Source organism: Chironomus tepperi, unplaced genomic scaffold (assembly GCF_022539635.2).
Source record: "Chironomus tepperi strain 1889 unplaced genomic scaffold, CSIRO-AGI_Ctep_v1 contig_201, whole genome shotgun sequence".
Taxonomy (NCBI): Eukaryota; Metazoa; Arthropoda; class Insecta; order Diptera; family Chironomidae; genus Chironomus; species Chironomus tepperi.
In genome coordinates this window covers 16078-28642 of record NW_027226323.1, presented here as the reverse complement: position 1 = coordinate 28642, position 12565 = coordinate 16078, and the positions used below count along the sequence as shown (strand labels likewise).

General features: G+C 29.4%; 2 protein-coding genes across 5 annotated transcripts; both read right to left on the bottom strand.

Annotated features, from left to right (window-relative positions):
• Positions 1–19: 19 nt before the first annotated feature.
• On the bottom strand, positions 20–8786 carry LOC139090064 (regulator of G-protein signaling 17-like). Of its 4 annotated transcripts, none has more exons than XM_070639752.1 (8): positions 7691–8786; positions 2151–2592; positions 1409–1588; positions 1048–1128; positions 825–886; positions 600–766; positions 406–527; positions 20–341 (listed from the first exon to the last, which is right to left on the bottom strand). In XM_070639752.1, the coding sequence occupies exons 3-8, from the start codon at positions 1585–1587 to the stop codon at positions 260–262; spliced, it is 693 nt and encodes a 230-aa protein (XP_070495853.1). In that variant the 5' UTR covers position 1588; positions 2151–2592; positions 7691–8786; the 3' UTR covers positions 20–259. The 4 variants fall into 4 exon arrangements, with proteins under 4 accessions (XP_070495853.1, XP_070495852.1, XP_070495854.1 ...); XM_070639751.1 differs by having other exon boundaries at positions 2155–2592; XM_070639753.1 differs by lacking the exon at positions 7691–8786 and adding an exon at positions 3825–3882 and having other exon boundaries at positions 2155–2592.
• Positions 8787–9756: 970 nt separating this feature from the next.
• LOC139090065 (cholesterol 7-desaturase nvd-like) lies at positions 9757–12292 on the bottom strand. Its single transcript, XM_070639754.1, has 6 exons — positions 12120–12292; positions 11701–12055; positions 11442–11638; positions 11228–11369; positions 11048–11150; positions 9757–10979 (listed from the first exon to the last, which is right to left on the bottom strand). Exons 1-6 carry the CDS (start codon positions 12216–12218, stop codon positions 10541–10543), a joined length of 1335 nt encoding a protein of 444 aa, XP_070495855.1. The 5' UTR covers positions 12219–12292; the 3' UTR covers positions 9757–10540.
• Between the last annotated feature and the right edge of the window lie 273 nt (positions 12293–12565).

The following is a 12565-nucleotide window of genomic DNA, read 5'->3' as shown; positions in this document are numbered from 1 at the left end:
ATATATCATCAACTCAACTCTTAACTTTATATTCATCGTGTAATCATTTTTTGTTTGGTTTTGTTTTGTTTTTTGTTGGAACATTAGTCATGATCATCATAATAATGTTATATCCATTTGTATTATTACTTAATTTTTCTTTTCTTCTTTGTTCCTTAATTTTTTTCTTCTTCTTTTATGCGCTCATTTTTTTTTTGTTTTGTTATTTAAATAATTTTAGTATTAATTAGTTAATTACCTATGGAGGTGTATGCCTTGTTCATGCGGGACTTTCAGCATTTGATGCCGTTGATCCTTCTGATATTTGCGCCAGTGTTTTAAATAATGGTGAGTTGATGAATCTACGAAAGAATTCATTTTTGTTCATATTAATTTGAATATTTACATGTCTAAAAAAGGATTTACCTTGGATACGAATCTCTATGCATTAATGTATAAATTTGTAGTTGAGCCTCATCAAATGTGTGCGGAGTTGGTTCTACCATATTTCTATTAACTATTTCCCTAACTCGAGAATCTAATGATACCTGTAACGTATAATCAAAAAGGAAATGAATTTAATTTATTCTGTTATAGTTCAACATGAGAGAATTTCTTACCTCTTTTGGTGATAATATTGAGATATAATCTTCATAAATGTATCTAGCCTTTTCCTCTATGGCCTCAGGATTCGTTTCCTGTTTCAGCTCCTCACAAGCTAACCAAAAGAGGATATTTTCTTCGCTATATTCACAACGTAAAAAATCGCGAAATATTTTCCGTCCACCTAGAAAGGAGATAGGATATTATTAAGTTGTGTTATGTCTAATAGTGCCGAATCTTACCTGGACTTCTCATTAGTTTATCGAAACTTTTAGCCCAACTTCTTATTTCTTCTAATGTTGGTCTGAAATTAAAAGAAATGAAATTTTAGAGAATTTGTTCTAAAATTGTCATGTCCTGCAGACTAGCTATAGAATTCCTTATTAATGACATATGAGATATGTCAAATGAAATTAATAGCTATTCACATGATTGTTATGTAGGTATAAATATGTCGTGACTTACTGTTCACCATCTAATAATAATTCGGAATTAGCCGGATCCTTTTTCGTTGGTCCATTATCATCATTATTTTTTATTGCCAAACTGTAATTAAAATACAAACAAAAGATTTTTATGTCAATATATGTGAAAAATTACCTGTGCAACTACACATTTTATCTAATTATCTACAATTTTCTATTCTTCAAATTGGATGGAATATGTATATGATTAAAGCCTTACCACTTCGCCCTATTGGAAAGAAAAGTAAATAAGCACAAAGACAAAAACTATGCTATAGATAATATTCATACACTATTCTATTAACAGGTTGAAAATAAATATGATAAATAATAAATTTTTATGACATTTTACATGAACTTACCATGAACAATTACAGCAACAACACCAACAAAAATAACAGGGTCTTTGCGATCTCGGTAGTGCACCATTTGGAGAATCTTGTCCACCAGTTAATGATTTATTAAGTGAACCACTTTGTACTGCGGAGCCCATGCCGCGGAGTCTACACCCCGGGGGTAATTCGGATACACTACAGGACATTCTAAAATTTAAAAAAATGAACATTTTTTATTCATACGATGCAGATGAAATTTTTTTTGCTTTTGTACTTTTTAGGCATAGACGATAATAATGCATAAGCGATTGCATTGTTTCAGTAAAATGTGTTTTGTTATTCATTGTGGATGTCAGTATTACGAAGCTTTTAGCTATTTCCAAAAGGATTTGTTTTGCTTGTGTTAATTTTGTGACTTTTTTTTTAATTTTTTTTTCAGGATAATTGCAATGAAAAGCTTAACTTTGAGTGCAGAATGTGAATAATTTAGACAGGAATTTACTTACACTATATCTCCAGTTTTAGCATTAAAGCTTACTACACTTGTATCATTAAAATCAATGAAAAGCGGTTCTTGATCTATGTTACTTGGTAGTCGATACATTTTTCTCAAAACAATTGAAACTCATCCAATGAAAAACTGCACAGTTAGACACCCAATTTAGATAAACCATTAGTCGTCAGAGTCGAACACAAGGTTTTGTTACTTTATAGAGTCTATGCCTGACACAACAGAAATAATGACAAAAATCAAAAATCAATTACTTACTTACCCACACTAGAAGAAATATTTTGTATAATTTTCCTCCTTCGCCTTTAAATGATCCTGCCTATAAGCTTACACCCTTTTTGTACTGAACTTTTAAAGAAATAATTTTTTTTTCGTCTTCTTCCTCGAATACAATTTTTTTCCTCTTGTCTTTTTTTATGTGCTTAGTGTGTGATTGTGTCGAGAATTATTAAACTCTCTCCTTTCTTTTCCCTTTTTTTATGTACGAATCTCTTTTGACTATGTCTTGTTTTACATTTGAATTTTTTTTAAACTTGATTTCTCATATGATTGCAACTATAAAATTATTGCAACCATGTTTTTCAATGTTGAAGTGATGTAGAGTATTTTGCATAATCCTCAGGGAAGTTCATCATCCCACATTTGATGAAAATTTCCATCACAATATCATAATCATCGATTTATGCTGATGTTCTCTGTTCTAAAACGAGATGAAGAGAAAGAACTATTGTAATTGATGTTTTTGTTTAAGATTTTTTCTTTCCCCTCTGTTGTATTACAGAAATTTGTACAGATGATGTACATGATGTTATGAATATTATAATAATTGAGCCTAGAGAGAGCTTTTTTTTTAATTTTATGATAACATGTTTAATACATTCGTTCAATAATTTTTCACATCATTCACAAGAATAAATGATGCTAGACATTTTCTTGGAAAATTGCATTATTTATTCCTAATTCAGACTTCAAATTCATACAATTTGTTGCATTTTTACGAAAAATGAGTGACACCTGTTAATTTGTTGCAAATGCAGGTTGGATTAAGGATCTAATTGATTTTGGGTTAATGTGTTTTGTTACTTTCATTCAATTTCTTAGTTGTTAGTCAAACAAAAATACGATGATCTAGATATGATAAGTATTACCAGCACTGATAAGTTAATGACCTAAAGTTCATAGTATGCACAAAATGAATTCTGCTATTTTTTATTCGTTTGCTCTAATTAGAGTTGTTGAAGGAATTTATTTAAATTGAATTTTGATAGGTATGTTTAAAATAGAAGACGTCATAAGAAGTGCTACATATTTTTGTAAACTTGAATAAAATGATATCACAGTAGGGAGGCCGACGATGTGTATTCTCTTAATTTTATATTATGAAGATCAAGTACGTATTTTTGTTAGTTGAGAATGCGTTGGATCATGAATATCTCTGATAAAATAAATGAATTAGTTATATTTTAAGCTGTGAATATTTTATCTTCAACGGAGAACCACTGATGAATCAAAACATTCGTCATGGCTCACATTTGATGATTTACGTTATCAAAAAATTTAAAATTTAAATTTGTCTATGAACTTCAAAAATGTTGGATTTTGAATGCTAATTTAGTTCAGTGTCTTCGTTAACAATGTCTTGAGGCAAACAATTTGTCATAGACTTACTGATTGAATCTTACTGACATATAAAAATCCCCAAAAAATGAATCATCACAAAAATAAGTATTATTCAGTTATTTTAACCGAGTTTAATCAAATAAAACATTCCGGATTAACTTTACAGGCACAAAAAAAAAACAATAATTCATTAATTTTGTTTTCTGCCACTAACATTCTCCACATTTTTCATGCAATTTTGTTCCACTAAATTTTCCCTCGATTTTATGACGATAATTTGTAAATTAATTTATAACTACATGTGGACAATACCTTTTTATACCTAACTTAATGGATTAAAATAATTGTAAAGCTTTACAGAACTCTAAATTTTTTGTCAATTAATTAATTTTAAACTACAATTTTGAACACATCCATTAACTCTCAAAGGTGCACAATTATTTTAAAAAATTAATTATGTTTAATTTGTAATAATAATAATAATATGTAGCACAGTAGATATTTAAATTGTTTGTAGAAACAGCATTAATGAAGACTAAATATGAAAATGTAAATTTGAGAACGTTTGCATATGAGAATAATTTACAAAGTCTTCGTCATCATGAATGAAATCTCATACTGTTTCTCACAAAGAATGTCGTCATGAATGACGTTCTAATTATGATAAAATTTTATTACATGAATCAAAATTTTAGCTGAACGAGATTCATATGGACAAAATATTATTTTTAGAATATTAATTAATATAATCATAGACTTATTGTAATATAAATAGATGATAAGAATAATATACAATGAGATCATGTAGGTATGAGATCATATGTAAATAACCAAGAGGAAAGCTTATTTGTTGTGCCGAAAAGAAAATTAGAATTAAATATGGGAGAAAGATAAAGTCATAAATATGTCTTCACACCTACATAAAGGTATGTAGAATATTTTGGGTGTTTAAATAATACTATCATTTTGTTAGATGCAAACATCTTCTGCGTCAGTTTTCATTCATATAATTTTCTCCGTTCATTCATGAGATTCATTCATTAGCGGGTGGCATTAATAAATTATCTATGAAAACAATTTAAATTTTTCACAAAGTTTATGTTTGACTTATGAATAGATTTCATGGAAATAAAGTGTTTGGAACTAGGTATGAAAATATTTGGATGTACTTTGTTGCAATGCAATTCAAATATTTATTTGATGAGACATGGACATGATCTTAGATTGGTCATAAACATTTATAGTTTCGAGAATCCTTGCAAGTCAGAAAAGCTCGGCCTCTAATAGCACGATACTCCTATTTCATCACTAAAACGTTCAAGCTTCATTGACATTTTTATTAATTGACGAAAGGAACACAGTCTAATTTCACCATTCAATGGAGCAATAAAGACACAATAAATCTGCACGTAATTTACTATAAAATATTCATCTCATAATATTCATCCTACGAAACTTATCAAATGGTAATCGATGACTTGATTGAACAATTTTCATATTTAAATGTCAATTGTTAATTTCCTAATGGAATCCTCTCCATTCAAAAATTCTGTCATAACAGAGAACGTGTTGAGATTCAATAATTTCACATGACTTAATAGGGATTAAGTATAGCATTTAGAATTTTAAAGGTGATATTTGAGAATTAAGGTGTAGGATGTTCATGAAAAATTTAGATATTCTCATACACCTTTGACATTTGTCTATGCTTAACATTTCATTTATTTAAATTCGAAAAGTAACTGAAACAATTTTTTTAGTTCCAATCGTCAATAATAAAAATAGGAAAGCTTGTATGCATAGTCATAAATATCCAAAAAAAAAGCAACAAGAATAATTTATTAGAATATATGTGAAAGGAGAGAATAAAGCATAACAAGAAGTTATAAAACTACAGTCATTTTCCCTAAAATATTTTCCGAGCATTCCGTTGCCGTTCAATAAAAATTCTGCTGTATAATTTACTATTCAATGATATTTACTAAAGAAATTTCATGGTAGAAAATATAAAAAGCTTAACAAGTTGGTAAATTTAGTTTTTACATGAAATTTATTTTTCGTCGCCAAACAATACACGACGCTATTTAGTAATAGGATTGAGTTGAACGAGAGTTAACAGCAGAAAGAAACAATGAAAACAAAAGAAAGGAAAAAAAAATTAAAAAGTCACACGAAAATATTTTTCCAAGTTTGAAACACATGATTTTAATGTACTATAACATACCTATACATACATTCTTGTGATACTCATACAGTCATGCTTAAAATGATATTTCCACTCGCGCACATTCATACAGTTGAGAGGAGAACAGAAATGAAAAACTTCCAATCTCACAAATAAAAAATAAATTTTCATAAGTGTGCATGACATTTCCAACATTTTCATTATTGGGCCTCATTTGTGCTCCCCTCACACATATCATCATGACTGGAAGTAATTTCTTCTACATTTGAGTGGGAATTTTTTTTTTCAAAAAAAAAACTTTGTATTTGGGAAGAAGTAGAGGAAAAAAAACTTTCCCACGGAAGGCAAAAATTTTCTGATTGAAGTAAATGATATGGAAGGAGCACAAAAGGAGAGCAAGAGATGGAACGAGAGAGTGAATGAGGACTAGAAAGAAAACTGAATGAATGAGGGAAATTTTGCAATAAATGTTCATCTGCAGTCAATGAGAGGAAATGAACGCATTTTGAATTAAATATTGAGGTTGTCTACCAATCATGTCCTGTATTAAGAGCGAAAGGCTTAACCAGAGTGGCACAGAAGCTGAAATTTACTCTGTATTTAGAAGAATCAATGAGCGTTCACCCTTTGAAATATCAAACATCATTTATGAATGAACATCACTTTTACATGATTCCTTAAGAAATTGATTTAGGTCTACATTCCCTTCCTTCAATCCAGAGCTCGCAATTGACTTGGATTTGAATGAAAGTTTGATTCCAGTAGACTCGACTTCATTTAAGATTAGAATATCCTTTAGCAGAATCAGACAAAATGCATGTCAACAACCACTCAAACAACGTAAATAAGCTAACAGACAAGAGTAAGAGGAGGATGATGGTGAACATTTTCAGAAGGCAATCGTTTGGATGGTTCCAAGACGTGTTGACGTCAAAATGAATGTATATTATCGATGATAAATGATTATCATTGTTTTGCAACATTCGAAAACTATATGTATGGAAATAAGAAAACAAAAAAGTTTTCGTACATCATAAATGAGATATGTCACGATAACATGAAAATATTAGAGTCGAGTGTCATGAGAATGTTACAAAAATTGAGATCAATAAAGTTTTTAATTCATAAAACATAAACGATCTAAATTGTATGAATTTCCAATGACCAGATTTTCACACACAATTTACACATACATCCGTTGAGTAAGTGAAACGATTCTTCCACTTTTGTATGAAATGAAAGGAATTTTCTTCAAAAGCATTGAACATTAAGAGGTTTTTTAGATGAGCGAGAAAATAAAGAAAGACTCACAAGGTGGAATATCTTCTAATATGTGTATGCCTTCACGACTTCTACATATTTCTTTAACAAAAAAAATGTAGAATGAATATGAAAAGAAAAAGATAAAAGAAGATGAAAATGAAAAGAAGAGAATACTTCCTGAGGGAATTTTTCATCTTGTTATGACACAAAACAGAAGAACCAACCGTTCACACATTAAAAATATTTTCTTCTTCCTCTCGATTCTTTTTTCTTTTCTCTCAAACAAAAACTTTTTTTTTCTCATTTTCCCTTTCCTTTCTCACAATTTATTGGAAAATCATCAATAAAAAATTTAGCCATACTGAATTGAACATTAATCTCATCAAATATGCTGCCCTTGTGCATAAATTTATTATCATTCATTTCAATCATTCACCACGCACTAAAAAGAATCAGCAAAAAATAAAAAAATTTTTTTGGAGAGAGCAATTGAGAGAGGAAGAAAAGATGGAAAATTTTCCCATTTACAGTCAATAGGCAGCCAATTGTTCATTATATTTGTGTACATTTTCATAGATACTTATTTTTCACACACTCAACAGCCCTTCTCATTCACATATATTTTATTATTTTTTTTCATTTGATGTTTCATCAATTTTCATTTTCACATACAGCTGGAACACACCTTACTAGCTCTCTCTCTATGTTAAGCTTTAGCTTTAGTTCTTACATTATTTTTTCCTTCTTGATATATATCCTGATGTGGGGGATCCTTGTATGTGATTTCTTATATCCTATACAACAGCAACTTTATGTTTAAAATTTTTACTATTTTTTTATTTGCTTTTCTAAAATTTCTTCCTCTTGTTGTACCAGTCGTATGGGATAGAAGTGACTTTTTTATGTATATTATATTTTTCTAATCTATTTTTTTATGTATGTTTCCTAGAATTCTGAACACATTATATTTCAACTTGTTTCAACTTGATTTATTATATTTATTATTTTTATTTTCTTTTTTCTTGTTGTTGTTGACTTTTTTTTTGTCGTTATGAGACCTCCTTAATTCACATATATGTGTGCATGTATGAATAACAAGCAAGTTAAGCTGTATTCACCGTATGTATAAATTTACAAAATTAATTCGCCCTCCTTGAAAATTTTTCATGTTTTCTTCGTTTTCCTTTTAATTCTTGTTAAGTTCTTGCTTATTTCACATTCACTGTTGGTAATTCACTAAACTTTATTACTTTCTGATAAATTTGCATAATAATTTGGAGGTGGAATAGGTCAGCATTTGGGAATAATTAAGTTTTGAATAAACGGAATAGAATGAAGTTAATGTTTCAACTATTGAAGGAGGGAAATTTTTGGAGACTAGTAGCGATAAGTTGCGAAGAAGCAGAAAAAGGCAAAGTGAACAAAAAATATTTTGTTGTATATAAAATTTATGCTAATATTTTTCTTTCACAAACGATTTCCATCGAATGAAAGTTCTCATAATCAAACATTTATGTGCAAATTTTCACTTTCCAAAATGACAGTTTTTTGTTCCGTTCTCAAAATATAATGTAGTAATGAGCAATAGAAGTTATAAATTAATGAAAGATCTGGCCCTTCTTCACAGATACGTTTGCCTTTGTCCTTTCCTCTCGTTCATTCGTGCCACCAACAGGGCTTTATAATTTTCCATCAACACAATTGAATATAATTTTCATCACCAGGTTCAATATAAAATTTTTGTATGAATCTCATCAATTTCCTGTACATTTGTTTTTTCTTTCTTTTATTATTTTTCTTTTCATTATTTTCTTCTCTTTACACTCATTTCAATATAATTCAAGAAAGAAAGAATGAAACTTTTTTTTTTTTTAAATATATATAAATTTTCACATTTTCAATTATGTTTTAACACATAAAAAATTTCTCGCAATCACAACTTTTTTGAGTTAATATTGCACTAAATTTAATCTCTTAAAGGTCTTTAGTAACTTGGCAAACTAAACACATAACTTAAAATTACTTTTATTTATTTTCTTAAATTTAATTCTTTCTTTGTCCTCTATTTTTGTGTCTAAATTAAAATTTTTTCCTTCAACCACTAGCGAGAAATTTTTTTCGCCTGCTTCCAAGTTACAAAAATATCAGCGTAATTTTCAACATGGCGACACGTACTGTACGTGTTCTTTAGAAAAACCTTTCCAATTTCTCCTATCGCTACCACCATCATTGAAATTTTCCAATGAGACTTTTTCAAGTTTTTCCTTCACACTCAGTTGAACTCTCTCAACCACCATTATAGTATATGGATTTGATGTATTTACAACAATGTATCTATACACATTATCACACAATAGCATTGAGGAAATCTTGAATGAATGAAAATGTTGAGTGTGGTCGTTTAAGTTCACATTTCCATTGGAAAGGGCCTACATTGGAACATATGATGATAAAAAAAAATTGTTCTGTGCCTTTTTTTTCTTTTTGATAATTCCGAAGAAGAGCGTTCCGAAGAAGAGCAAGGAAAAAAAAAACTACACCTACACGATTCTTTCCCATTTCGTCCATTCTCTTCATTCTCACATTTTTCTTTTGGTTCTCATCTCCTCCTTTAAAATCAGATGATGATGCTGCTGATTCTGATATGCTTTTATGGGTCGAGTGATTCTAAACAGTATGCTAAGAGAGTGAGAGAAGCTATTCGAGGAAGTGAATGAGCTAGTTTTCTTCTTCCTATTCTTATTTTCCTTCTTCTCAACATCACATTTATTTTTCTCAATGAATTTTATGGGGGACTTAAGACGATGAATAAGAACTAAATTACAACACATGAGCAAAGGAATGTTTTTCTAACGATTGAGAATTCAAAGAATTTCCTTCTTTTCTTCTGTTTTCGCTTGTTATCGCGAAATTCTTGTCGCTTTTTTATTAGAAAAACTTCATGACAGGAACATTTATCAAATGTATGTATAAAAATTTACTACATTAATTATGAGAAAATTATTGTTACTAAATTATTAAGTATTATTTCACGCATGTTTGGAGGCGTAGACACTTGGGATTAATTAAGTTTTGAAGATGCTATTGGGGAGATGCTATTCTATAGAATATTGTCTTTTATGAATATGAAACTGATGGTAGAACTTAAAGGATTTTAATTAAAAAATGTCCTGAATCATATTAGGGATTTAGAATCGATTAAAATTATCAAGTCAGTGTCACATTCTGTACACTAATTTATTCTAACCATTCATTTGTGGATACTTAAAACTATTTAAAACTGGTTTTATTATTTATCATATTTAAATTATGACAATTTTAAGATCAAATACTTAGTAAATAGGATTATATTCTAATAAAAACAAGTATGTTCAGGACATGTTGTCATGAAATTCAATCAATTGAGTCAGATTTGATAATGAAGTATCCGGTTAACTGATTTGCATTAATCAATAATTGAATCAGTTTCATTAGCATATTCTTTAAATATTATTATTAAGCTTGTAATCTTAAAGTGTCTACGCCTCATGTCATTAAGGCTAAAAAAATATCCTATGTAACTTATATCTCAATAAATCATCTACCATTCTAAAGTTTCATGAGCGTGAGCAAAACTTTTACTGTTCTCAGAATAAAATTGCGAGTACCAGCTTCTAAACATTTTCAACGGTTTCTCTTCTTTCGGGAGTAAAGGATTCCTTACAAATTCTTTAGAATTCCATATCATGACATCTCGTGCTACATTAATCGTTTCACCGTACATAATGAACTTTGCCAACCATCCTAGATACCATGGAGCATAGAAATAATGTGACAAATTTTGAACTAATGGTTCCAATGGCGTTAATGTCTGTAGAATGATAATCTTTCCAAATATTAATTTGAGTGCTAATGTGACATATCCAGGTCCGATTTGATCAATATCAGCATCAATTTCAATCAATTTGAATGACAATATTTTAAATATGTGCGTTAACTTTACAGTTGCCATATGTTTATAGTAAGTATTTGAGCTCCATCTGTATTTATGTATTTTTTAAAAAAATCAGTGAGGATCAATTTATCATTAATTATTTAGATCACTTACTTTGCATTCCAAATGTGAGATCCGAATGAGAACCAACTGTTTCTCATATTGTTAATATCTGCTCCTCCCAATATATTAGAGCCATGAACCGCTGCAAGATGAGCTGTTTTTTAAATGCAAATTTATTGAATAATTTCATTATTAACACTCAATAAAACCGCGTTTATTGATTTATATTACCTACATCAGCACCTAAATTTTTTGTTTTGTTTTGTTGTGTGAGGTGAGAGAAGATGAAATCGTTTATATTACATAGTAACTGGGATAAAATTCTAAATGATTTGTCAACACATGTATGGGTACGTTCGGATGTTAAGTAACCCTAAGTTTCATTTTCACAAGAACGTTATTGAACGAGCCTTAAGACAGAAACTTGAACTTATATAATTGTGATCTTACCATTTTCAGGAATATCTTGTATGTGTGAATATACTCGGAACTCATTCCATCCATGAAGTACAAATTTCTTGCTATCAATTTCATCAATAACAGGAATATCCCAAGGCTCTTCATTTTCTCTGTGGTACCACACGAAAATAAGTCCGTTCACTTCCTTTGATGTCCATTTACGGATTTTTGCAAACTTTTCAACTATAAATATAAAGATATTTTGAAACTGTATCCAATTTCTAATACATCAATTAACAATTTACCATCTGATATGCTATCACTGTATGGAATATTCACTAATGATCCACTTTCTCCACTAAATTTCCATTGATGAAATGGACATTCTATGCAGTCTCCTTTTACTACTCCACCAACTCCTAAATTGGCACCCATGTGCGGGCAGTAAGCATCCAACACAAAAGTTTTATTGGAATCTGTTGAACGAAAAATCACAAAATTTTCACCAATACAGTCGATATACTTAGCAGTTCCAGGTTTAATTTCTTTTGAGGTAGCCAGTTTATACCAGCCATTTGGAAACGGCGGTAATAATTTGTTTCCAATTTTACGAAGTCTTCGTGCACGATTTACAGCTGATTTTTTATCACTTGCGTCATTCTTGAAAGGTCAGAAAGGAAGAAGATTTTTAACAGGAAATTGAAAGGCGATTTTTATTATTTACATCTTTCCAGCTAACAGGAATGAATAAAATGTAATACAATATTCCCAAGAGTGCGACAGCGATGAATGTGTACAAATTATGCCAAATTTCTGCACACATAGCAAATTAATTATTGATCAAAAAAATACTCAATGAATTTTGCAGACTATAAATATTTTTTAAACTTGACACAGTGCACATCAAATAACAACTGAGGCAGTACTTAAACTATAGTAAATATCAAAAAAAGATTTTTATTTAAATTTATTCTTTAAGGCAGTGCTCGAGAATTGAAAATACTATTAATGAGTTAAAGTGTTTTATCAAACAAAATACGACAAATTACATGAATTCCTGCTTTTTTTTAAAAGTATAGTAACATAAAACATACATTAATATTGTCTTAAACTTAATAAATTAGTAATAAGAATTGATAATTTGCAACATTTTAAGAAGATGTAATGACT

What these genes read in the sequence shown, in the direction of transcription:
- LOC139090065 (XM_070639754.1), bottom strand. Translation starts at nt 12,218, where the DNA reads ATGTGTGCAGAAATTTGGCATAATTTGTACACATTCATCGCTGTCGCA. An exon ending in TTCCTGTTAGCTGGAAAGAT is followed by an intron (nt 12,056 to 12,119) that starts GTAAATAATAAA and finishes TGACCTTTCAAG; the next exon opens with AATGACGCAAGTGATAAAAA. An exon ending in TCTCACATTTGGAATGCAAA is followed by an intron (nt 10,980 to 11,047) that starts GTAAGTGATCTA and finishes ACATAAATACAG; the next exon opens with ATGGAGCTCAAATACTTACT.
- LOC139090064 (XM_070639750.1), bottom strand. Translation starts at nt 1,985, where the DNA reads ATGTATCGACTACCAAGTAACATAGATCAAGAACCGCTTTTCATTGAT. An exon ending in TTATTATTAGATGGTGAACA is followed by an intron (nt 887 to 1,047) that starts GTAAGTCACGAC and finishes TTTTAATTTCAG; the next exon opens with ACCAACATTAGAAGAAATAA. An exon ending in TAAACTAATGAGAAGTCCAG is followed by an intron (nt 767 to 824) that starts GTAAGATTCGGC and finishes TCTCCTTTCTAG; the next exon opens with GTGGACGGAAAATATTTCGC.